This window comes from Odontesthes bonariensis, chromosome 7 (assembly GCF_027942865.1).
Source record: "Odontesthes bonariensis isolate fOdoBon6 chromosome 7, fOdoBon6.hap1, whole genome shotgun sequence".
NCBI lineage: Eukaryota > Metazoa > Chordata > Actinopteri > Atheriniformes > Atherinopsidae > Odontesthes > Odontesthes bonariensis.
The window spans coordinates 35,332,831-35,360,276 of NC_134512.1; the positions used below are offsets into that span (position 1 = coordinate 35,332,831).

The 27,446-nt window shown below is 41.6% G+C and overlaps 1 protein-coding gene across 1 annotated transcript in view; it reads right to left on the minus strand.

Moving 5' to 3' along the window:
• sf3b3 (splicing factor 3b, subunit 3) overlaps positions 1-12,350 on the minus strand; it is a 35,067-nt gene extending 22,717 nt beyond the window's left edge. The window contains exons 1-14 of the mRNA XM_075470683.1: positions 12,243-12,350; positions 11,506-11,646; positions 10,524-10,679; positions 9,943-10,113; positions 8,566-8,738; positions 8,220-8,361; positions 7,068-7,180; positions 6,137-6,274; positions 5,957-6,060; positions 5,699-5,864; positions 5,510-5,605; positions 4,072-4,144; positions 616-767; positions 279-434 (exon numbers count right to left, since the gene is read on the minus strand). Of these exons, the coding sequence (XP_075326798.1) occupies positions 279-434; positions 616-767; positions 4,072-4,144; positions 5,510-5,605; positions 5,699-5,864; positions 5,957-6,060; positions 6,137-6,274; positions 7,068-7,180; positions 8,220-8,361; positions 8,566-8,738; positions 9,943-10,113; positions 10,524-10,679; positions 11,506-11,575 (1,710 nt within the window). The 5' untranslated portion in view covers positions 11,576-11,646; positions 12,243-12,350. The remainder of the gene's footprint in view (positions 1-278; positions 435-615; positions 768-4,071; positions 4,145-5,509; positions 5,606-5,698; positions 5,865-5,956; positions 6,061-6,136; positions 6,275-7,067; positions 7,181-8,219; positions 8,362-8,565; positions 8,739-9,942; positions 10,114-10,523; positions 10,680-11,505; positions 11,647-12,242) is intronic.
• Between the last annotated feature and the right edge of the window lie 15,096 nt (positions 12,351-27,446).

The following is a 27,446-nucleotide window of genomic DNA, read 5'->3' on the forward strand; positions in this document are numbered from 1 at the left end:
TTAAATTCAAATGATTGGATTTTAGACTTTTTAAGATACTGTTTATGTACATTTTCCCTGTTGTGTGATGATCACGATTTAGCGTAATAACCCTTTCCCATATTTTCAGATGTTTAACTCCAAAAATGTAAAATCAAGAATAAATTCATTTTCTGTTGACATTTTCAGCCAAAGCAGAAAAATATACAACTTAAGTTAGTAGTTTTTTTTTAATAATCTGACCATGTGAGCCTTTCTGTAATAAACACATCTACACACAAACGTATCGACTTTCTTACCGGGTCCATCTCAAAGTACACGAGTTCCCCTCCAGTCAGGGCGATAACCACCTGCCGCTGGTTCACAGCGCAGCGGACGATGGTCTTTTTACCCGGAGTTTTCCACTCGTTCACACGCTTGTCTGCTCGAATGTGGCGGATACCGTCGGGGTAAACCTGTTCGAGTGATGGGAGGAAAGACAGAAGCAGGTCGATCCGTTTGTTGCTTGCGCTTCACACCGTTACAGGTCATATGTGCGATTAGATGTAAGAAAATGGTTTGTGTGCCTTTTCAAACACTTTGAGCCTTAAATTTTTACTGTGATATGTGTGTGTGTGATCCAAGTTTTCCACCCACCTGCACAAGGGCATCCTCACCAAGAAGAGAGCAGGAGAGAGTGGGCGTGGTTCCCAGAAATCCAGAATCTGTCACTTCCTCTACGGTCTCCCCGATGGAAAGAACCAGAGTAGCGTTGACGAACGACACGATGATGTAGGCATCAAACTCATCTAACGAACGAAAGGAGAACAGAGAAAAAGGAGAGATGATCAGACGTGATCGGTGGGTAAATGGTACCGACCAGTCAATGCAGAATATTCATATTTCAAGGAAGCAGCTTAGGCAGATGTGGCCCTCACATCTGTGTTCTTTTCCATTTAACAAACAAGTGGACATTTGGTCGGTCACACCTGGAAAATGACTCATTTGACATTTTAAAGACACCTTAAAGGAGCATTCCGGCAATTTTACAAACATATCCCATCTGTTGGAGACCCAGGGAAGTTTACCAAAGGGAAAACCGCGAGAAATTTTCAGGCCCGCTGCGCAAAGTTGTCCAATTGCGCTGATTTCCATGAAAGCGGGCTCTATCGGGCAATCTTTTAACCTTTCCTGAGGCTCTTAACGTGTATCAAAATACTTTTGACCGAATTGGCCGTGGTGTCAGAAGCAATTCAATTCAACCCAGGGGCTAACCATACCGTTAGCTAGCACAGACATGATACATTTTGAGATTTCAAAAACAGCGCTCCTAATTCTCTCAGCTTCCGTGTTCCACAGGCGTGCGCACAAATTGATCATACACAATAGTATTCCAAAATTGTCTTTTATGGTTAGCCCCTGGGTTGAATTGTATTGCTACTGACACCACTTTAATGTCACATTAAGTAATGTAGTTTTCAGAGCAGATCAGAACTCCACTGGGCCCATCTGAACCACCAGGAACTAGACAGAGAACAGCTCAGGTAAGGTGCCTTTCTTTTTTTAAAATAAGGATAGAAATGAAAACAGGATCCAGCCGGATTAGCTCTATTTCTAAATCATAAACCACCAGGAGGAGTAGCTATTACTCTACCCTGAGCCTCGTGTTCCTTACTGTTACTGTAAAAAAAATCGTGCTGAGATCAGAGAGGTTGAAACTTTCTCCACGTTTCATCAGAGAAGAGACATGATAAACTCATCACATCCACAACACGTTCTTTATAACAGAGGCTTTATTCAACTTATCACATCTTTAAAAGGGCCACACACTGGCCCTCATTTATCAAGCCATCGTAGAAAGCATCGTAGATATGAGCGGAGAACTCGTCGTACGCAGAGGCTCAAGTGAGATTTACAGAACATGCGTACCACACCAATCCCATCGTAAGACCGAGCGGCTGTTGATAAATCCGGCGGCTGAAATCCATCGTAATGATCCTAACCACGCCTTCTACAAAAGGCTGCACCTCTAGAATTTGCGACATGAAAAACGAAAGGCGGCAAAGAAACGCTGTCAACGCTGTTAAGAGAAGGGAAAGCTGGGAAGAGAGCTCCGATCCAGGTTTGGATTTGAGTGCCTTGGAGGAGAGGGTGGCTGGCCTGATCGGAGCTACGTCTTTGTGTATGCGCAGTGTTAAAGCGCCTCTCCTATACGGCTCATAAGCCACTCATCATTTTCCCGAAAGAAATCCTGCCGGTCCCGGAACACTCTCTCGCGCCTGATGCGCGCGTTCAGGTCCTCTAACAAAGCCAGATCTGCCATCGTTTCGCCATTACTGCGCCGCTAGAATCAGCTCTTAAAGGATAAGACCGGTTTTTTGACATTGGGCCCTTGATTTCACATTATAACATGATGTTCTACTCACCCCTGCTTGTTGTTGGTCATTTGGAGCTGTTCCGAAGATATTCGAGAGGCGTCTGGCTGCTCTCTTGAGATATTCGGCCATGAAACGGTTGAAATCCGGGTTACTAATTTTGAATTTTAGCCGAATGAATAAATAGGCAGCAGGTCTGTGGGCTGTCTGTGGTAGTAGCACGACGATGACGTCAGTAACACCCACTTTACGACAAAAATTCAAAATTACAGTAACCCGGATTTTTTTAAGTAAGCGACGCACCTCCACGTTATCAGTGCTAGTGTAGAGTAATTAATAAATTATAAACAGCATAGTTTGTGCCTGTATAAGCTTGCCCATAGGAAACCGTTTCATGGCCGAATATCTCAAGAGAGCAGCCAGACGCCTCTCGAATATCTTCGGAACAGCTCCAAATGACCAACAACAAGCAGGGGTGAGTAGAACATCATGTTATAATGTGAAATCAAGGGCCCAATGTAAAAAAAACGGTCTTATCCTTTAAATAGGCGGTTGAATAATGAGCCCTCACTCTTCCAATTACGGAGTTGTACTGGTTTAATTTTTTTATTTATTTAATTTGTGTGTATGCTTATATTTATGTTGAAGTCAAATAAAACATGGGCCTTCTTTGAAGTGATAAGTCTGTAATTTTAACCTAGGGATTTGTTGCGACTCCTGAGGCACGCACTAGTGACGCTGCTGTTTATGTATGCCATTGCAGTCACCGCAAGTCAAAATGGAAAAGTGCGTCCACTGCTTCAGACCTGTCGTGGCGATTTCATCTTTCCTGCGCTCACGATGGATTTGATAAATGCCAACCTTTGCGCAGAAAAGATCGTACACACGACCTACGCATGTTTTTCGTCTTACGCAAGTTTGATAAATGAGGGCCAATGAGTTTGCCATTTTCTATTGCTGTCCGAACATATAGTGAGATTTTATATGACTTGTTTAGTAAATTCTAAGCAGGGCTGGGCGATACGGTGAAAAAGATCTAATCGATATATTATTTTCTCTACTGATCGATCTCAATCGATGGATCAAATCAAATGGTTAAAGGGAAACTGTAAATGGGAAAAATATTCAGCGGGACCCACGGTGTTCATATCCGTTAGTTTCATTTGTTCTAAGAGTCCAGGAATCATCAGTAAGGAAGAGGGACAGCTGCTCAGTGGGCTCGGCATTTGTCAGATGTCTGTCTCCTCGACAGCCAACAGGCTCATCAAAGTCTGTAACCCACCCTTTGGTACACTAATCCGTATTCAGAAAAACACAGTCTTCATTACGACTGACACACTGGTTTCCAGTAACATTTAGACCACCCTTATACACCTATATATCCACCTATTTTTTCAAAATAATACAAGTCTGCCATCTAGTGGCAGTGATTAGAAACCAGCTTTGATGGGTTTTGTGGGACTTTCAACCAGTTTTATGTTGGAAGTCCACAGCGGTGCCATAATTAGCATGTGTTAACCAACACAGAATAATTCAGGTCGGCGCTACATCCTCAGAAGCCTCCGAGACTAACATCTGTGGGTTTAGTCAAAGAAACGCCGCCGTGGCTCAGCCGACACCTGCTGCAGTTGTGTTCTGCTGTCACGCTTCACAGCGACTGTTGGGAGCCCAACTATCAAGCTTCGGACTGGTTTATAAGCAGCTGAGGAAAAGGTGTGTGGAACAGGAACGCCGTTACCTTCTATGTGTCTGCGTACAGTCCACACAGCGTTGGGGTTACCGGGCAGCTCAGACACGGCCATCTCTGAAACCTGACACAGACCAACAGAAAGGGAAACACAAAAAGGAAAAATGACTTCATGTTTTCGATAATTTTCTCCAGATACTTTAACTGCTTCTACCAGGGATGTTATCTGGTCATCACCGTTTATATGACTGTTTAAAAGGCAGGGACCACACAACAATCAGAAGAACATCGACAGACATTTAAACGTTTTCTTACTACCTGACAATGTTTGGGTTAGTTGCTGAAAAAATTCCAAAGATTTAGGAAACTCACATTATCAACCTAAAGTTTTAAGACATAGTAACGGAGCCACTGACGACGATGAAAACTGCCTTGCTCTTTCGATTGATCTCAGGCTGTTGATACTTTATGATTTAATTCTTTTGACACACCTAAAAACACTGCATTTCATTTAGAGTACAAAGCTTTCTTAGAGCTGTTCCGGGTGACTGTTCAGTGTTAAAAGGTGTGCCGCAGGGTTCCATTCCAAGACAACTTTCATTCTCAACTTTCAGAAATAATTTCATGTTCCTGTCGTGTACGCCTGGGTTCTCTCCGGGTACTTCCTCACCATGTTCGGTTAATATTTCTAAAACTGACCCTGACCATGGACCGTTTCTTTGGATCGCCTTGTTATTTGGTGCAATATTAATAAATAAATAAATGTATGAATAAGGGATTTTTTTGCAAACTTTCCAGAGATCCAGCATGTTGACAGAACCACGCACTAATTCATCAACATCAGCACAGACATTGTGAGTTTTTACTTGCTGTGTTCCACACAGACGGACTAAACCGGATAAACTAATCTCTTTTAATCCATTTAAATCTCTCATGGCTGACATGTGTGATGAATACATGTTTTATTTGAGTTGGTGTCAATCCCACTCATGTCCTGGGCTTGTTTATAACATCTTAACAAACCTTGGTTTGTTATTTCTTCTCCTGATGTATGCAATAATTCACCTTCTTACTATTTTGTTTGCTTTCCTTTTAAAAGTACCCCAAATAGCAAAAAGAGATACTTAAAGCTCCTTTTGGATTATTTAACATTCTTATCCAGTCTGTGCTTTTCCTCAGCTTTAAAAACCGTTGAGGCCAACATTTAAAAACTGCTGATAATACGGGCAAGTTTTTTTGCCTTTTTACGTTAAAGCAATCTTTAAATACCCCTAAAGCTAAAAGACCTCATAAAAAGGAATGTAAAACAAGCAGCAAATGACACAAAAAACATACACGGGTAGGGGAGTTTACTTTGCATTTATGCTGAAATCAGAACAAAAAGATAGACTCTTCAGTTTTTACTCAGAGAAGAGACATGAAGATTTCATCAGTTTCTCAGCCAGCAAAGTGTGTGTGGGCTGGTAGTTTTGATTAGAAGAGTGTGTACCTCCAGTCCGTGTCGAAGGACCCGAAGAGTAGACCTGGGTCCTCGTCCACAGGCCACATACAGCTGAGGTGTGTCTTCATTTGCCAAATCAGCGATCTAACGAGCAGGTAAGGAAACAGAACGGTTAAAAACAAATTTCTCTTCTCTCGTTTGCTTGTTAATAAATCTGTGTTGCGAGGAGTAACTAACCTGACATGACATGATGGGAGACAGGTTCTCTTGTTCATCCACCAGCACCAGGTTTTTGAGTGGGCGGGGCTGGAAGAAGAAGGTGTCTCCCTCCTCCAATGGCATCGCAGACGAGAACTCTGGCTCTTCATCGTCATCGCCCAAATGAGCGATCTGATAAAGGTAGCTGAGGTAAAAAAAAACAAACAAACAAAGAAAGCGCATTATTTAAAGCGTGCTGAAGAGAAGGAAAAATCTGATGTGCAGTTTGAAACTTACTGGTTTCCAAACTCTGAGGACACAAACAGGAAGCCAGTCTTCAGGACACACATGGCTGTTGCCACGGGGATTGTGTCGAAGTACTTAAGTCTGATTTCTGTGACCTACGAGACAGAATAGAGGTCAATCATACATGTTTTAGAGATATTTAATACATCAAACACATCTGCAGCTACTCACCATTTCTTCATCTGTTTCCAGCGTGACCTTGAAGATGTCTCCCTGCTCAGTCTGAGCCAGGAAAAAGAACATGGACTTGGTCTTGTGGGTGGCTGAACAGACAAATATCATGCCGCGCTCCGGATCATCCAGGTCATTCTGTGGGATGGACAGAAGGGAAGAGGGGGGAGAATTAGTAAGCAGAACAAAAATAAACATGCACACAGAGGACGGAAAAAAGATGGAGTGGGTGACTTGCACAACAAGGAATTTCGAATTTCGATGAGGATCGAAATGAAAACAGGATCCAGCATGATTAGCTCTATTTCTAAAGTAGCTATTACTCTAAAAACCGTGCTGAGATCAGAGAGGTTGAAACTTTCTCCACGTTTCATCAGAGAAGAGACATGATAAACTCATCACATCCACAACACGTTCTTTATAACAGAGGCTTTATTCAGCAATCAAGACTGGAAAAGAAGCCCGTTAGTTCTGGGGATTCTTGTGCCTAAAAATCACTCACTTAGCACTTTTTACAAGGGCCACACACTGAGTTTGCCATTTTCTATTGCTGTCCGAACATATAGTGAGATTTTATATGACTTGTTTAGTAAATTCTAAGCATATACGGTGAAAAAGATCTAATCGATATATTATTTTCTATACCGATCGATCTCAATCGATGGTTCCAATCAAACTGTAAATGGGAAAAATATTCAGCGGGACCCACGGTGTTCATATCCGTTAGTTTAATTGGGATGGACAGAAGGGAAGAGGGGGGAGAATAAGTAAGCAGAACAAAAATAAACATGCACACAGAGGACGGAAAAACGATGGAGTGGGTGTGGAATTTTCCACACAGACAGGGGAAAACAGGTCCACTTCTTCTCAAGTAATCAGCAGAAATCCTGATAGTCATACTGCAGGTGTAAAAATGCAAAGACCGACTCACCCTGCGCCGTGGGATGGGACAGCGGATGTCAGGCTGGTCTCCAAAATTCTTGTAAGTGATGTAGTTTTCAGAGCAGATCAGAACTCCACTGGGCCCATCTGAACCACCAGGAACTAGACAGAGAACAGCTCAGGTAAGGTGCCTTTCTTTTTTTAAAATAAGGATAGAAATGAAAACAGGATCCAGCCGGATTAGCTCTATTTCTAAATCATAAACCACCAGGAGGAGTAGCTATTACTCTACCCTGAGCTTGTGTTCGTTACTGTTACGGTAAAAAAAATCGTGCTGAGATCAGAGAGGTTGAAACTTTCTCCACGTTTCATCAGAGAAGAGACATGATAAACTCATCACATCCACAACACGTTCTTTATAACAGAGGCTTTATTCAGCAATCAAGACTGGAAAAGAAGCCTGTTAGTTCTGGGGATCCTTGGGAGTTTACAAAATGATCCACCTCGTAAACTCTAAGCTGCGTCCATTCCTAAAATCACTCACTTACCACTTCTTTAAAGGGCCACACATTGAGTTTATCAGTGAGATATTATATGACTTATAACCAACTAGAAATTCTAAGCAGAGCTGGGCAATATGGCAAAAAAGATCTTATAAATATATTATTTTCTCTATTGATCGATCCCAAACTCGATCATGATATATAGATTGTTACTGCTGTTGATAACAGCTGCAAAAAAACACAAGTATAACAGTTTATTAACCAAAGCTAAGTGCCACCATGTAAACACTCCACCGTGCAAACATATTAGAAAGTTTTCTCCCCTTGTAATGAAATAAAATGACAGATATATGAGATGTTTTTTCCTTTTAACAGCAGTAACGAGCTGGAACATTACATCAGTGGTGGCATGAAAATAATTCAATGTGTTAAATTTAATCTGACACTGATGTGAACAGACAGTTTTCGTGTGTGGAAAAACACTGAGGCTAGTGTGTTAGGTTGTGCAACAGCAGTTAAGTCATTCATACGATTAAAAAGAGGCCCAAGTAGTGTTTAAAGGTTTTCTTACATTATGACGACTGATCGTCTGAAGTTCGACTGTTTTCTTTCCAGTCAAATCACTGAACCGGTGCTGGAGCAGCGAAGACAAACGACTGTTTCAGACCTGATTTACGAGCACACGGCCACATAATTACCAGTAATGAGGAAGTTTCCATGTTCCTCCAAAGCCTCGCTGTACTTCCGAACAACGTGATTCAAGCCCAGGTCCAGCTCGTAAAAGGTGAGCGTCTGCTGTGTGTTTGCAGCGGCTTCTCCCGTTGGGTCATTGTCTGCTTCCTGGAAGTATTAAACAACTGGATCAGAAGTTGCTTAAATGTATCCATCACTACCTTCTAAAATGCTTTCCAGATGATTCTGAGCTCAGGTGATAAATCTTTCTCCAGTTAGAGACCAATCACACAATAGTCTGAATCCTATGAGCAGCTTTCTGGAATCTAACAAGCCTTCGGGTGCTACTTACTGCAGTTCACCCCGACTTACCTCATAGTCCATTTCTAAGCAGGCAAACATCGGATTTTCAAAGCCAACATCCACTCCAACTACATGATAGACCAGTGTGTTTGCTTTGTGGGCTTCCAGAGGAGAGGAGATGGTCAGTCTTGCAGCAGCATCTCTGTTCAGGATATAAACCAGCTTCTGTTTCTCTATTGCTCCTAAAGAGGTGGAGGACAAAACACAATCAGAATTCCTCATTTTATTTCATCATAATCCTAATCGTATGAACATTTCCTTTTTTGAATTCGGAGAGGTGTTGGGAATAAACACTCATTTACAGTATTTTCCGCACTACAAGGCGCACTTAAAAGCCAATAATTTTCTCAAAAAACAAAAGTGCGCCTTATAACCCGGAGCGCTTTATATATGGATTTATTCTTGTTAGCTTACGGACCCCGAAGCGATTTTGTGTGGTACACGGCGCTCTGTCAAAATGTTTTAGTAAGACTTTGGTAAACTACAAAGCCGCACCGCAGCATTACGGCTACAGTAGTCATGAGCGTAGCGGAGTAATATATATTGTGATTCACCATAATAGTAACAAAATTGAACAGTGGGTTATTGAACAGAGAGCAGTGGGTAGAAGCGTCTCTACAGTCTCTATTCGACTGAAGGCAACAGCGTTAGCACGGGACATGAATATCAGTGTCAACAGGGCGTTCAAAGTTAAACTGCGAGCTGCGTGGGAGCAGGGGATGACAGAAGGCGAACACACATTCACCAAGGGAGGGAGACAGCGCCGGGCGACTTTCGCTACTATCTGCCAATGGATCGTGGATGCCTGGGCTAAGGTATCAGTCTCAACTGTGGTCCGAGCTTTCACGAAGGCCGGTGTTCAGTCGATTTGTGGTACTTTGTGGTTTTGGGCATGCGCCGAGCCGATTTTATAAGTTTCGTTTTGGAATCATCACTGAACTGCCAGGTAACAGCAACGACAGTGTTTTGTTTCGCTTAATGGGCCTTATAGCCCGGTGCGCTTTATATATGAAAAAAGATCGAAAATAGACCATTCATTGACAGTGCGCTTTATAATCCAGTGCGCTCTAGAGTGCGGAAAATACGGTAAGTACCACTTAAACTTTGGGGTCTGTTTATGGTGTAATCAGCGGGTTTCAACAAGTCAAATTTAAGACTTTTGAAGACCATAATTAATACAATTTAAGACCCATTTAATTGTATTAATACATTTTTAAGACCTCTCTAAATCGTATTTAAGACATTTTATGAGATTTCAAGATAATTTTAGATATCTTAAGGCCCTAAATTCAAATGATTGGATTTTAGACTTTTTAAGACCCCGCGGATACCCTGCAATACCAGGTTCTGTTTGGTAAAAGAGATTTCCGTGATTTTAGACCTTACCGATCATAACAGCTCTGCCTTTGGGGTCAACGGCCAGGAACTGCCCGGGGACGATGCGCCGGCAGCCGCTTTTCCCAAACGTCTCCTGATGGATCTTCTCAAACATATTTTTTGATGGATGATACTCCAGGATGACGATGCGACCACTGTCACTTCCCACAACAATGTAATCTATAAATACACACAGAAGCACATTTTTATTTTATTTTTTTAAAGAAAGAAAAGCTAAATAATCACACATCTACGCACCATGAACATTTTTTAAAAAGGTGTATTGTGTGAAAACTGTGTGTCACAGCAGTTTGTAACTGAAAAAGCAGCTCATTAATCCCTCCATGTATGTAAGAACCGATCTATACGGACTAGTATAAATAAAGATGCGTTGTTCGATGGAGGAAAAGCTAGAACTTTACTCGCATCCTGCCACTATGAACAAATGAGCCGGAGGGAGGGAAAAACGAGGCATGAAGAAGGAGAGGTGCTGTGTGATCTGCTCCATGCAAAGTCATTTTTTTCTGATGTATTAAGGTTTAATATATCATATTGACACTTTTTCAGACACAAAGACTTTGGTTACATACCTTTGGTTCCTCCAGTGAGCCTGAAAGCCATCAGAGATCTCACAACGCCAAACACTTCGACTGTGAGAAGAGTGTGCACCTTTCCTGTGTTGGCATCTGGTCGCAATAATTCCAGGATCTTTCCTCTGGAAACAACAATCTCCTGCATCTTGGTTCCTGCAAAAGCACAATCAACTCATGTCAACATTTGTTAGGTATCTGATGGTTATCTGCTTTCCGTTTGAAACAACAACAGAGACTGCAGCCTGATTAATTTATCTCTATGTTTTGTTCACAAACTTCTTTCAAAAGGCAGGATTCTGTTTACAGACTGAATAAGAGTTCTATCTAAGGCTGCAGTGTTGACGTTATGGCTTAAGTTGGGCGATTAAAATTGTTGATTTGCATCGCATTCGTTGATGTATCACGCCGTTTACATGCATCCACAACAAATCTTCCAAAGTGTGGGAATCCTTTAAACCGACACCTAATAAAATGGTGCTCTGCACTCTTTGAAAAATGTAAATGGCCAAAGCAAATCAACGTGCTGACCACATTCCTGCAGGTGCCAATCACAGGTTACCGGCACGGCGCAGCTAGAAGTTTCCTGAATGAAGTTTGGACGAGTAGCAACGTACGGACAGATGCAAAATAACAGAGCGTAGAAACAAAAACTAAATACTGGCACGCTTAAAAACTGTCAAGCGACCATAAACCAAAACAGTTGTGACCTGCATCGTCTCAGCCTCCAGGTGCTGCAGGGCAGTTTCAAGCCAAGCATGTGCATCTCAAAAGTAAATGTATGTCAAAATGAGTCAGAAGTACAAAGATTTAAGGTTCACAAGCTTATTTAATGTTTCTTTAACATGTAGACATACTCAATAAACCCAAAATGGAAAACCAAAGTAGGACAGAGAAGACTGTGTCTAAAGCAGAAGAAGTTAGAAGAACAAACTATAACTAAGCCAGGCAGGAAGACGGGACAAAGATGGAGACAGCTCACCTGAGAAGTTTCCATGGATGGCATGGCTGATGCCAGTGGCGCGCTGCAGGGTGATGTTATACAGAAACATGGCTCCCTTTTAGTGGCTTCCACAATGTGTCCTTATGGAGCAGCAAACAGAGCACTTAGCTCTGGTCAGAACTACAGATAAAAGGATGGAAACAAACAAACAAAAAAAAAAAAACAAGCAGTGAATGGGCTGTAAGAGACAATAACATGGAGGTTTCAAGCCGAAGCTAATAATTCCCTGAAAGATATGTACCAAAACTGAATAACGATAGTCCAGAGGTGACAATAATGTACCTGATAAACAGAGTAATTTACAAACAGTAGTACTGTGGAACAAAATCCGGGTGAATAAACTCTGAGCAACAGCATAATAAGAAGAGATAATGAAGAGTTTTCTGCACGCAGAACTTCAGTGGTTATATATGTTTACATGCCTTCGCTAGCATTAGCATAGCATTTAAAAATAGCTTTAACCCCCAACTGTTGCTTCCTGATTCAACTCTGTAGCTGTGAACAGCAGCAAGTAATATTTTAACATAAATCCAACCAGTTTGCGTCGTGTTAACCGCCATTCTTCAAGCTAAGGACGCCTTTTCATACAAAGCGCCACTTCTGCCTGCCGCCTCCACGTCTTTCTTGCTATGTAAGCCAAATCGGCCACTTTTCACAAGCATAAGATATGCAAATAATTGCAATAAGGCTGCTAATTTATAAAATGTTATATTTACCTGCGTGTGTAATGAGATGATTCTGATTTTGGTGGATAAAATTTCATGAACACAAAGATTTCTTCGAAACCGACGAAGGCAAGCCGTTGGTGGGGTCCTTTCTCTAGCGAAACACCGTCATCATAGGTGGCCCAAACTGTGCCTGACAGAAAATAGGACGTAGTGGCGCATTATGTCCAGCAGATATCAACAAAGACCTCAAAATTGAGAGATTTTTTTTTTTTCAAAGCGATCGTCTTAAACATCAATTAATTATCCAGCACTGGAAAATATTTCAGATTAAGTTGCTTATGATTTTAATGAACCACTTTTAAATCACTTTTAACTTTTTTTTTCCACAACATTTTAACATAATGTTAAAACAATTATTCAGAATCTTATATTTTTTACTTTTTGGACGATTTTAAACTCCAACATAGCCATTTTTACTAAATATAACTACATACTCGTATAACTCACATAAGGTACAGTACGGTAAGGTAAAGGTTATTATATGGGAATCTTTTGAGCAACCAGTGTCCATGAATTCATTTTTGAATAGATCTTGACATTATTTTTGTAAGCTGTATACAAGGCAAACTACCGTTGGTTGTTTTGAAGTGCAATATATACATTGTTGAATAAAAGGAAACTTTTTAAACTGAATTTATGTATGAGCAATTACATTTTAAATACATTTTCAAAAGCATCTTTCTTTTATTTGATTAAAAACTGCTTCCCTCACATGAAAACTAACAAGTAAAAGCAGATAACTGTATTTTATCAACATATAATAGTCTTTCTCTGCACTCACACAGTATCAGTGAGTGCAGAGGGTTTTTGGATTGATGATATTAATTACAATTTACCGCCCACATCATGAAAAACTCGCTTGATCTTTTATGTATATTTAGGACAGAGCTCAGTCAAATCATCTACTCCTGAAACTAAAAGTTATCTCATGGTGAAGAAATGGTCTGAGAGTGAAAGTTATAGGAATGACCTTGTTTTAATGGAATGACCATCCACCATCAGAATTGACTCCTTTTAAAGATTTTAAGCGCATGAAGTGTGAAATTAGATACTGAATAAAAAACTTAGTCAAAAAAGATCTAGTTTATCAAAGTGCTGCTGCAGAGGTGAATATTCTTTCACAGTATGTTCTGAAATGTGTGAAACCTATCGCTCACCAGGTTGCCTGCAAAACCACTCTTCTGAGTTTTCATTTTCTGATTCATTCAGCAACGCTAATGGGCCATGAAACTGGGAATCCATCAGAACTAATGCTGTATTACGTCATGTGGAGTATATCCACTATGAAACACAAGTGAGGGCACTTTGGCTGTAAGATCCACCCCTGAGATGGGTTAGGGTAAATCATGGGTAAATAGGGTAAATTTAGAAGCTTTTCAATGTTTTGTTCATTTTCAGGCTCATCTTGAAATAGATTTCAATATTTTTTCCTCAACCTATACATATGATTGTCCCTAATGAAAAAAAAAAACCCCACAAGTTGTTATGTTTTGTCGACTTATCAGAGATGAGAAACTAAAATATCTAATATCAGATGTGAGGCCGTCTGTCCGACAGCTGAAGCTGGGCTGAAACTGGCTCATCAACAGGACAAAGATCCCAAACACAGCAGCAGATCTACAGCAGAATGTGTGAAGAAGAGAAGAATCAAGGTGCTGCAACGGTCCAGTCAGAGTCCAGACCTCAGCCTGACTGAGATGCTGAAAAAATACAGAAAATGGAAAATATGGAAAGAAGAGTGGGCCGAGATTCCTCCACAACCATGAGAGAGACTGATAACGTCCCACAGGAAACCATCACTTCAACTTACTGCTGCTGAATAATAAAGGACTGAAACGGCCATAATCCCAAATGAATTCAAAAGTATATAAATGGCTAAATAGATACATTCATATGATGTTAAATGCCACTGCAATTAAATGAAAAAATAATGAATGCATAAATGATTTAATAAAATGTGAAATAAATACATTTCTCTGCTTTAATTACACTGGCTGCCTGTCCATCAGAGGATAGACTTTAAAGTTCTGATGCTGGTCTATAAAGATCTGAGTGGTCCAGGACCAGAATGCATCAGTGACCTCCTGACCCAGTATGAACCTTCCAGACCCCTCAGGTCATCTGGATCCGGTCTTCCATCAGTTCCCAGAGTCAGAACCAGACATGGAGAAGCTGCATTCAGCTTCTATGCTCCCCATGTCTGGAACAAACTCCCAGAAAGCCTCAGACCAGCTGAAACACTCAGTGTGTTTAAGTCCAGGCTGAAGACACACCTATTTTCAGCTGAATAAAGCTCCAAATCTGAAGCTTGACTCTCAAAACTTAATCACATTTTAACTACTGATTTTATCTATTGTTTTTCTTTCTTTATTTTTTGTTTAAAATTTAAATCATGCTTTTTATTTCTACTGTTTTAATGTATCTTTAAAGCACTTTCAATCGCCTTGTTGTTGAATTGTGCCGTACAGATAAACCTACCTTGCCTTACATTTTAAACTGCATTTGTTTTACGTTTGAGTTAATGTTGACATTTATTTACTTTTCGACTCAGTTTTAAATCTAACTCAATTTTTAATTGAAATGTATTTCATTTCTTTCTTTGACTCCTGTATTTTTTCCTCATTAATCTCATTTATATCAAATTGATCTAATTGTTCCCTCTAAATGATTTCTTTCGGACGTTTTCCCCCTTTGCATTTTCTCCCCTCGTCTATTTCCCCGCGTTTTCTCTTTACATTTCCCTTGTTTCAATTTTATCATTACTGAACGCATTTCTGCTTCATTGTGCAAGTGAGGGGACGTCTTTTCAAAGTTTCAAAATAAAAATCAAAGAAACAACTGAAGGAATTTAAATAGATCAATAGAACAAATAAACAAAAAGAGTAATCAAATATACTTCGATTTAGAAAATTAACTAAAATTGAAAACTGAGAGGTGAAATAGATCAATAGAAACATTTTACCATTTCATTTTAGTAACATTTAAAATCAGATTCGTATTCATTTCGGATTATGGCAGTTTTATGCGTCCACAGCTGTCATAAATGTGGTATTGTTTACAAAGTCATGTCCTCACAACATGACCATAACACAAGTAAAACACACACAGATTCGGAGTGTTATTTAATTGTGAAAAGGTCAAACAGGAAGTGTTGGATTTATGCTGGTCAGCATGACAACCGTGGCCGCCGGGGTCTACGAGGACCGTCCTTCCCAGGAAGACCTACACCGAGCCGACGCCGCCTCCTGCTCCTCCAGCCCCGTCGTTGCGGGTCGTCCCGGGGAGCAGCCCGCGGTCCTCCGCCCGTATTGGACACCGCCTCATCACTGTGTCGGTTAGCAGGCTTTAGCCTCCTCCACATCTGCTCCCAATGCTTATGCAGAGCTTGGCTCAAGCTGCTTACGTCCTTTTTATTATTATTTTCTGCTGAAGTAAGTCTAGATTCTTCACCTTGTTTGGCTTTTTATCCAAAAAAAAAAAAAAAGTGAGGAGATAAAGGCACATTTCAGATCCCGACAACGTGACTGCGGGCTACGCAAGCCGCTCGACGCCTGAAATAAGCATCGGCACCACGGAGCGGTGCGGGAAGGACCCGGTGTGTGAAGCCAATGGTTCCAACCTGAGATACAACCGGCAGAGAGAGGTGAGCCCACGAACAGCTGTGTTTTACGCATTCTTGTGTTGTTTTTTGGGGGGGGGTGGGCATGATGAAGAGGCAGGCATCATTCTCCTCCTCTGGTGTCAGCCGCTGATGTCGGGCGCCATCGGCTCTGTGAGTCTCTCAGGATGGCGCGTGCTTGACCTTTTAAAGTGTTTTCCACTCATTAGCGGCGGTTCAATAAGACGCATTTCGGGCGTTAATTTAGCTCAATCCTACCGCGGTTTGCAGTTTAATTAAAGGAAAAAACTACTCTCTGGGTCGAAGTCAGATCTGGTTACTGAATGCACGTGAAACCTGGTTATTTAGACCCTCTTTGCTTCCATTGTAGTCGATGTGCAGATGTGTGCAACCATCCCGTTTTAAACCCAAACCACGTTAAGAGCGGTGACTTGGTAGGGCTTGACATTTAAGCACGCTCACCCCCATCTGCCTCCACCCTAACCTCCCCTCTGTGCCTTCTTTTTGCCTCCCTCCTCTCCTCCGTCCTTAACTCCACTTCCTGCTCTCCTTCTCCCAACACACACTCGCATCTCCCCACTTCTTCCTCCCCCTTTTGTCCTCACCACCTCTCATTCATCTCTTTTGCCTTCCATTGATTTACCCGGTGGCGTTGCTTAGAGACAACAGCAGTCGGACTATAAAGGGTGGAGCAGATGGAGGGGCAGCTTCACCTCCTCAGAAAAGGAGGTGCAGATCATAAGATTCACTCTCAGAAACCCTGTCTTGTATGGAGGTTGTTTCACCGTTAAACACTGAGGTGACAGAAACAAGGCATGTCGCTGCAGGTAGTAACTGTTGGTAGCTTTTACAGTAAATTAAAAACCTAATGTAGATATTGCCACCACTTTAGCATCGAGAACCCAAGCTGAAGTCTCTAAATGCCTTTTACGGATCTGCAAGTATTCAGTTTATAATGATGTGGAATGATAGAAAAAATCTAATTGAGCGAGCTCGACAGAGCCTAAAGTTAAAGTCAGAGAGGATGGGGGCCACATCATGCGTGTAATTTGCACGGGGGTTACGGGGGTCATGACCCCCTCAAAAATCAGATCCAGCTATAACCCCCCCAATATCATCAAATCATCAAAAAATATCATAAAATTCTGAATAAATAACTTTTGTTTGTTTTCTTTATTCATCCATTTCATTTCAAGATAGTATCATGTTTTAAATAATCTGTAATGTAACCCCCCCCCCCCCCAAACCGACTACTTGGTATTACCCAACCCACTTTCTCTACCGAAAGTTTGTTTAGGCTATGCGCAGCCGCTGGTGAGTGGTGCCAGAGGGTGCCAGGGAGGGATCACTGTGTAGAACCAATGTCACTGAACTGTATCTTAAGTTGCTGTTTGCTCCAATACAGTCACACGTTTTTGGGGTTTGTTGTGCTAAGAGGTGGATTAACGAGAGTTAAATTGATGGAAAAGTGACGGCTGCTCAGAAAGTTCACAAAGCTAGCGCGAAAATCTTGAATGTTGTCTTGCACATACCAAGACGTTCACCTCATGTGTTCCTTATATGTGATCCTGCAAGGCGAAACCAGTCGCTTTGGTAAAATTTACAAAACTAAGTTATTGTGCTCACATGAACGGCCATAAACTAAGCTTTCCAACGATATGTATACTGAGGCGGTTACATGCTGCCATTCCGACACACCGACATTCCGACATTGACGTTCAATGGTCGGAATGGTGACATTTTTTTAAGAAATGAAACGTCCCGTCATTCCGAATTTCATTTTTTCTTTTGTCGGAATGGCGGTATGATTTCTTCTTTTCAACATACCACCATTCCGACACGCGATTTCAGCACCACACGCGTGGACAGCTCGCCATGCAATAATAGGGCTGCACCAGCTACAAATGCCCGAGAGAGAGACATTCCAACACGCAAGTCAAGCAAGACTGATCGCACCCACTCAAATTTACTGATGATGAGGGCTGACCTGGGGCTCGTTGTGTAGCCAATATTTCATTTGGCAGTGTAAAACGGATGCTATTTGTTTTTGTGACAATTGCCTCAATTTATTTTACCTTAAACCACTGAGAATGCTGTCAAAGTGAAGCCTCACAACAGCTGGTAGGCTAGATCTTTATCAAGACAATGGACACTTGGGTTCACCGGCAGATAAAATAAATTTCTTAAATTTCGCCGATTTTCGAAGAGTGGCATTAAATTTCATTTGGGTGGCATTAAATTTCATCTGGGCGGAATGAAAGAAAGATATGTCTGGAGAGAGCTTTTGTGTGTGCGCCAGTACTTCCGGTGAAAACTTCCGGTGATTTGACAGCTAGGGCGTCAGGTTAGGGCCAGTGGCCATAAACAAAGGTTAACTTATAGCCTAGAAGAAAGATGATAATATAACATAGCTAAAAAGACTAGCTTTCTTCAGTAGCCTAATGCTTACCGATTTAGCAAGCCTAGCAGCCTAGTTGCTAATGCTAGCCGCAGTAACGTTACCAACCATACCCGACGTCAAGGAGTTGGCTGAGCAGGTTATGGAGGGGCTGGCAGAGTTAACTTCATAATGGGTGAGTGCAGGTTTCATTCACCTGTTTTCATTCTTTCACAGGATTGATTCACTTCATTGGTTTATCCGATTGCTGGCCGCCGAGCCATTATGTGTCTGGGTTTGTGTAGGTTACTGATCATGGTTGATAGCAGTCGATAGTCAGGTTGTGTGATGTGTGTGTATTTTTTCTATGGGTACATGCCATTGACTGAGCGGTCTGTGCTGGGGGGGGGGGGGGGTGCTGGTCCCGGGGAAAATTGCCAGGGCCGATTTTTTTTCCCAGTCCGACCCTGACAGCTCCCAACAAGTGTCGGAATGGTGGTACCAAACTGTCGGTATGGCGGGATGTCGGAATGCCGGTTGCATACCTACTGGGGCTATTGCTATCGCTAAGATAACTGCATCCAAAGTTGGCATGGTTCTCCTGTCACGATAATGCTAGAAGAGGAGAAAATCACCTTTTTAAGCGGCGTTGACAACTGGAATGACTGCTAATGTGTTAAATCTTCACCGGGCTTAACAGTCAAAACATATGTTTTTCCGTGAAATTTGTTCAACCCGCCCAGTTTTCCAGTCGTTTCAGTAATATATTGTGGTCAACTGTATCAAATGCAGCACTGAGATCTAGTAAAACTAAGATTGACATTTTTCCACTGTCTGTATTCAGACATATATTGTTAAACTCTTTGTCAGAGCAGTCTCAGTGCTGTGGTGCTGTCTAAAACCTGACTGGAAGATGTCATAGCAGTTATTTTGATTTTAAAAAGTAATTAAGTGGTTGAAAAACCGCTTTTTCAATGATCTTACTTAAAAATGGAAGATTTGAGATAGGCCTGTAGTTGTTCATTTGTGTCTTGTCAAGATTGTCCTTTTTCAGCAGAGGTTTGATTACAGCTGTTTTTAGTGGCTCTGGAAACACACCCGACATTAAAGCTGCCGTCGGCAGGTTTTCAAAATTCCGAGTATAAAGTCGGAAAATTCGAACTGATACAACTTTCAGGTCCCTCCCCCAACCTCTAACAAGCGCCGAATCGCCCCCCAAACCCCTCCCCCTCTGTGGACGAGGTTGTGCACGTGAGTTCACGTGAGTTTAACCCCCCCAATGGTAGACCCAAAATTACGCCCTTGGGCCACGTCGTCGGTTATCAGCTTTTCTCTTGCTGGATTACCATTGACTAGTGATGTTTATCTGACTGAATATTACCCCAGAAAGGTTGTGTTCTCACTATACCAGAACATGTCCGTGTCAGCTGAATCCATGTGGTGACAGAGTCAAATCAAATCAAATTTATTTGTAGCAGATTTCATGTACAAAACAGTTCAAAGCGCTTTACATAAAATAAAAGCATTGCAGCAGGGAGTGGAAGAAGCATTAAAAATACATAAAATAATATAAAGAGAAACAAATAAAATAATTTAAATTAATTTAAAAACAAGCAACAGTCCAGATAAGTTCAAAGATATCGTGCAGATTTCATGCATAGACACATGAGAACAGAAATGTCTTTAACCCGGATTTAAAAATGTCTCCATTTGGTGAAAGTTTAATCTCCACTGGCAGTTTGTTCCACTTGTTAGCAGCATAACAGCTAAATGCTGCTTCTCCATGTTTAGTCTGGACTCTGGACTGGACCAGCTGACCTGAGTCCTTGGATCTAAGAGCTCTGCTGGCTTTATATTCTCTGAACAGATCACAGATTGTAAACCATCAGCAAGCTTTTAAAATCTATTCTGTGACTGACTGGAAGCCAGAGTAAAGATTTTGTCGAATTCTCTCCATTTCTGCGATTGTGTTGTAGTTTGATGTGTTTTCCAGATGTTATACCACACCCTTTGAACAAATAAACTCTCCAAAAAGATAAACAGTCACCATTTGGATGAGTCACCATTAAAAAAAATCAGCGACCTCGCTGTGAGCAGCAGTTTTTATGAGGTTAAAACCAAAAAAAGGGAGGTTTTCTTTCTGCTAAATAGGCCTTATATGCAGGTGTAACACAGGTCTTTATTAGTAGTTTTTATTTTTTATGTAGACGTTAATAAACTGATAATTTCCCACGGATTACAAGTTATAAAACTGGTGAGCAACAGTGATGTAAAAATGTAAATGTATTTTATTTATACAGCCCTTTACAGACAACCCTTACTATGTACCTAAGTGCTTTACAGCGGGTAAGAAATAAAGAGAAGAATCAGTAGAAACAAATAAAAACAATAAAAGAACAGTGAAAGCAATAAAATACAACAAAATCGAATAAGATAAAAGTGTCATCATACTACTGGGTATTAAAAGCAATCCTAAATAAGTAGGTTTTGATGATGATGCTGCAGAAATAAATAGATCAGTTCAGGAAACCAAAGATGCAAGTTTTGGGCTCTTCTTTTTAAATTTATTTTCATATATATTTTTCTATGTATTTATTTCTCCTCTGTGATTTATTCTGCAACAACATCATTCCCTTTTGGGCAATGATAAAATATTAAATTCAATATTCAGCTCAAATTTATGTTGAATATTAACCACCGATTCAAAGTGGATTTTATTTATTCAGACATAAAAAACTCATTTACTGCATCAGATGTGTTCGAGTGCACTTTTTACGCCGCCACCAGGCATCAGATGCTGACTCAGCTTTAGATAAAGCCCGATGTGTGCGTGCAGGTATGCATCACGGAGCCTATAAGATCACAGCGACACTTCACTTTTGAGGGAAATCCTGAGGCTTAACTGTAAGCAGGGATATAGTCCTCCATCTATCTTTGCAATCTGTGTCAAGTCATTGAAACCTTCTGTTCCTGTTTTGGTCATTAACAGTTGTGAAGTGATTAAACCAGCAGGTTGTCACTCCTGCACGAGTGTCTCCGTCTGCGGCCGTTTACATGTTACAAACCTGCTACAAACTGCTCTCATTTCACATGTCTAACATGAAAGCTTTAAAAGGCTTTTTAATAACAGGGTTTGTGGAAATGAGTGCACGAGTTGCCACAGATCACATGCACTCGATGTACTGTGCACAGCAACGGTCAGATTCCTACTCTGGATCTTTCCTGGTTTCAAGGAAGGCTTAAATGCTGCCTTAACAAAGCTGCCCTATCTTTATAATCATGGCGAATATAACTCCTAAACCCAGTCTATTCTAAATATATGCTTGTATAGACTGGGTGTCTTGGCTCAAGTTATTTTCTGCTAACTTGCATCCTTTTACAGCCCGCCCCCTGATTTATGATGCCTTCGTGGACTCTGAAGTGGATGTTAGCAGAGGCTCACAGAACTGCATCCATTAGCAAATCACAGATACACACCCAGTTTAGAAAAAACAAGATGTAAACAACCGAGGAGCCAATGAGACTTATGAATAATTAACTGTGTTTAATATTTAAAGTTTCTTTCATACACAAACAGATAAGAAACGGTTTGTGCTCACACATAACGGATCCTCTGATACCCCAAAAGCTGCAGTGTGTGATAATCACAGGTCTACTTCAGAGACACATTATCCACTTAGAATGATACACCAGGAAAAAGTATTCAGAGAAAATGAAGAAGAAAAGCATTTCTCTTGTGTGATTCACTGTTTCCTCTGACATTTTATTAGAAGAGTTTTTGGAAAGAGACAAGCTGGTGTTACAAGTGAACACTGCTTTTAATGTAGCCGTGGTGATCAAATTTAAAAGGGTTTCATATAAATGTATCACAGCATAATACACTAAAAAAGCTCCACTGACCTTGGAAATCTGCAAAAAGCGCTACTTAAGGAAAAATACCCAAATGAAAGCCCACTTTATGTGTTTTTATGGGCCGTTTCTGACTGATTCTCTTTAGCCTCTTGAGACTCTTTACCACAAAATAAGAAAATGAAATGAATAGTGATCAGATTGCATTTACAGAAGATAAATAACAGAAATGTAGAGTCATGTGAAAAAGAAATGGACCCAGTTTGATTTTATCAGAACATATAATCTGGTCCTTATCAGGTCAACAACATCACATTACATATTAAACTCAGTCATTATTTACTGAAAAAAACTAAGTGAACCATTACTGCTTCCACAGGAGTTAAGAGGGTAAATAGCAGCCAGGAGCTGCTGATCAATACTCTGATTAACTGACCATCAGTCAGTGTGAGCAGCTCTATAAAAGCAGAAGTTCTGCAGCATTCAGGTGTGTTTTAACACGATGCCAAGGAGGAAAGACATCAGCAACGATCTCAGAGAAGCAGCTGCTGCTGCCCATCAACCTGGGAAGGGTTATAAGGCCATTTCCAAACTATCTGGAGTCCATCGTTCTACAGAGAGAAAGATTATTCACAAGTGGAAAACATTCAGTACAGCTGTCAATCTTCCCAGGAGTGGACGTCCCAGCAAGGTCACCCCAAGGTCAGAAACCCAAGAGCTACATCTCAGACTCTGCAGGCCTCAGTTAGCATGTTAAAGGTTAAAGTTCATGACAGCACAGTTAGAAACAGACTGAACAGGTATGGCTTGTGTGGAAGGGCTGCAGGAGAAAGCCTCTTCTCTCTAAAAAGAACATGGCAGCACAGCTTAGGTTTGCAAAGCTGCATCTGAACAAACCACAAGACTTCTGGAACAATGTCCTTTGGACAGACCAGAGCAAAGTGGAGATGTTTGCTCATAATGCACAGCAGCACGTTTGGAGGAAACCAAACACAGCACATCAGCACAAACACCTCACACCAGCTGTCAAGCACGGTGGTGGAGGGCTGATGATCTGGGCTGGTTCTGCAGCCACAGGACCTGGGCACCTCGCAGTCACTGAGCCCACCATGAACTCCTCTGGATACCAAAGTGTTCTAGAGTCAGATGTGAGGCCGTCTGTCCGACAGCTAAAGCTGGGCTGAAACTGGCTCATCAACAGGACAAAGATCCCAAACACAGCAGCAGATCTACAGCAGAATGTGTGAAGAAGAGAAGAATCAAGGTGTTGCAACGGTCCAGCCAGAGTCCAGACCTCAGCCTGACTGAGATGCTGTGGTGGGACCTTCAGAGAGCTGTGCAGAAACCAGAGCTGCAAACCTCAATGAGCTGAAGCTGCGCTGGAGAGAAGAGTGGGCCGAGATTCCTCCTGAACCAGAGAGAGACTGAGAACGTCCCACAGGAAACCAGCTGCTGGATCAGGGGACTAAACTAATAATGATCCAGTGTAATATGTCATGTGTTGTTGTTCATTACCTCCGCCAAGGAGGTTATGTGATCGCCCGAGTTTGTCTGGATGTTCGTTCGTTCGTCTGTTCGTGCTGCAATCTTGCGACCTGCCACAAGGTGGCGCGACCTCAAGGTGCCAAAGCCAAACAGAGCCAAAGCCAGACAGAATGCATAGTGCGCGGATTTGCTGTAATTAGCACAACAAAAGATTGCAACGGCAAGCCAGTGTGCATAACTGCATATAGCGTAATAATAACGGCGAACACTGCTTCCTGACAGAACACTGCTTCCCCACAAAACATAATAATAATAATAATATTAGTAATAATTAATGATAACGGCGAACACTGCTGTTCAATAATGAATAGGGAGAAGGGAATGCCTCTTCTGCTGACAGCGCCAAAGAACAAGTAGCCTACATCAGGAACGTATGTCCATACATGGCTCGCTATCCACAGGTAGGTTGGCGGTTGGCGGAGGTCTGCACTCTCTGAGTGCATTTCTAGTTGAGGTTGAATTTACGGTTACCTCAAAGACCTGGTGAGGACCAGATGACTGTAACTTTTTCACATGACTGCACATGTTTTTGACAGTTTACAAATGAATTCTAATAGCACAGAAACATGAGACATCCGGTGACAAGCTCAACACTAAGCCAAGTGGTTGCTAATAGGATTCTTACCTTAAACCATTCACACACACACACACACACACACACACACACACACCTACTCAGTCTTTGTTATGCTGCTGCTACATTCTGAGAATACCAAGAACAGATTTGAAATGTAAATCCCTTCTGATGAACTCTGTTTGACCAGTCAGCCGTGTCAGTGCACAGTGAGCTAACTGTTATGTGCCGACAATGAAAAATCTCAGCTTTAATTTAAATGCACAATGATGCCAAATCAACGCGCTGCTGTTCAGTCTGTGATGTCTTTTCAAAGCTGTGGCGTCTTTAATCGAACGGGCTACTATTACAGGTTTAACGCCGGTAATGCACCATGAGGCTGACAGGGAGCCCGAGTGGACCAGCTGCCTTAATAAAAGCAGGTGCCAGCTTTTGATGAATGATCCTCTACCTATGTTGTGATCAAAGAGTTGTACCATCAAAGTAAAAAAAAAAAATGACAAAGGGGAAAAGCAACAGGACACGGGTGGTGAAGGTCCTCTAAAACATTTGATTCTGTGGTGATCGAGTTCATGTGAGGCACAAAAGTTAAGGTTAGAGGCCTGAAATCAGCCACTGAACTCCAGCTTCATCACGAAAGCTTCAGATTTATTATTTAATGAGCAGGAAAAAATTTGGCGATGTGCAGTTTAAACACTGCCTCGAGGCAAAAGCCCTCCAGTGAGGCTCCATTTGTGGGCCGTAAGGAGAGACAGCAGCGAGCTGAGCTCCTGTTGTGCTGAGAGTAAAGTGAAACGCCCTCTTCAGCCTGTGGGACACATGCGCATGCATAAGGTCAAAAAGACACACTTAATCCTATTATTTTAAACCACTTAAGAGTAACTGCTTATTTTATCACAGCCACATCCACATACTCTATCTAATCATTGTAAGCTACTTAACTTCACACACATTTAACCCATTTATTTACATATGTAATTAAGTCAATTGTTATAAAAAATCTCCGTATAAAACCAAAGGAGGCCAGGTACTTCTCAGTGTGTTGTACCGAGTAGCTTCTCATTCATTCATTAAACAACCACGATTAAAAACATCTTGTGTGTTGTGGAAAAGACGTTTCAGAAGCGAATAAAAGAAAAACTGTGCAATGCATTCTTAAAACCTGGAAGGAAAGCGGTCAGAAGAAAGTCTCGAATCATCAGAGAATGATCAGAGTTTACGTCCACGTTTGAAATCAGAACGAAGGTGTTTAATAGTCAGAGCTCAAGGTCAGTCGGTTCAGGTCGTTTCACTTTATTCTTTAAATCTGTGGCCACTCAACAATTAACTCAAAGCAGCAACAAGAGCTTAGAAAAAAGAATGAATATTTGCAGAGTTGTGTTGGTGTGAGGAATAAAGATAGAACAAACTAGAAATAGCAGAATAACTAAATGATTAACAGGTTATGAAAAGGCTGTGTCCTCCTGTTATCTGCTGAAGAGCTGACCCAGGGTGGGGAAACACTTAGCTGGGGAGTAAAAAGATTACACTCAAAAGACAGGTCATGTGGTCTGCCGAATCCCCATTTACCCGTTGCCATGCCGATAGGTGCATCAGGGCAAGAAGAGCGGTGGATAAGGTGCTGAACCCATCGTGTCTGGGGTCTGCTGTACATGACTGAGGGGGTCAGGGCTTTGATCTGGGGATCCCAGGAGGAGAATGTTAGGATTCATTGGGCTCAAATTGTGGAAGAGTGGTTCAGGGAACATGAGACTTGACCTCAACCCCAGTGAGAATGTGTGAGATGTGCCGGAGAAGACTTAACGCAGCGCTCCGGCTCTCCATCACATGAAAAATCAATGTAGCTCAGGCCAGAAATAACGTTGCGATATTGGAGAAGCTTCTGAAATGATGCCATAAACTCAGCTAAAGGGAGTCTAACAGTATTTCAGAATGCTTGACTTTTCATTTTCATCAGGCAGCTTACAGAGAATAACTGCAAATCAACCGAGTGGGACTTTTGTTTGTGTTCATTTTCATTCGTATGCAACATTGTTGTGGGTTATCGATTGTAATTACATCTCCAATAGAGATTATTTAGCCACTAAAAGCATCTGATAAAGATGTAATTCCATTTCTTTTGTGATCAGTGCTCCGATAAAAGCGCACTTAGTCACTGATGCACCACGCTGAAAGCTTGTTCTGGTTTGTGGAAGTTTGTGGAGAGGAAGTTCAGCCGCCCAGCCTCGGGTCAGACTCACACACAGGAACGTAGGGAAACCCAAAAACCACCTAATTACTTTCTGTCCCTTGTGTTGTCCCACTTCCCTCAAAGCCCAGATGCCATATGCGCTCGCTCCAGCATCAGTGACATGAATGAGTGAGAGCCAAATTAGGACAATCCATAGCATTTAATTCAGTCTGTTGAACCTAACGCTGTGGAAACAGCAGGGACTGATATATTAATACAGACTAAAGGCATGTTGATGAATACAGTTCCATCTTCTGCATCTTCTGAACACTGACTCACATTTTCATACCAAACAGCCGAGACATTCGAGCACATTTCTTTGGAAACGCATTTCAGACAGAAACTGCAGCCACAGTGAACAGAAAACAATGTGTCTTTTCAACATTATAGCATCCAAACCATGAATGATGTTGCTCCACAGAAAGATGGAGAGCGTATAAGAACAAAAGCACGCCATCATCATGCGTCGTCCTTTCGTGGTTTAAAAAAGCAGCTCCACAGGTTGTCGTCTTTTACCCAAACTTCTCCGTCTCCCTCTCGGCTCTTTAATTAAAACCGATGCACTGAAGGTGTTGGAGGGCGAGTGATAAAAACATCATGATATGATCTTAAAATTTAGTCAGTTTGGAGCACCAAAACCAGACAGCGTGGAATTACAAGGAGCATCCTAGCGTCTACTTCTTGATGAAATCGCTGCCCAAAACCAGGTTATATCTCCAGGCAGTCGTACAGTTGGCCCTGCTGAGGGTACTTTTGAATTTAAACTCGGCATAATCATACAATTATAGATCACTCCTCTTCCCACGCACCCAAATCTAAGAATGCAGCTGATGATCTTTTATTATATCATTAGATGTCTCCAACCTTGACTAATTAAATTAGCTTCAAATAGGTTAATCCGATGCCCGGGGAGCCACACAAACCTAACCGGGTTACCTTCTCTTCTCCCGTATTTTAATGTTTCAGTTACTGTTGCTCAATAAGTACTCTTTGCACGT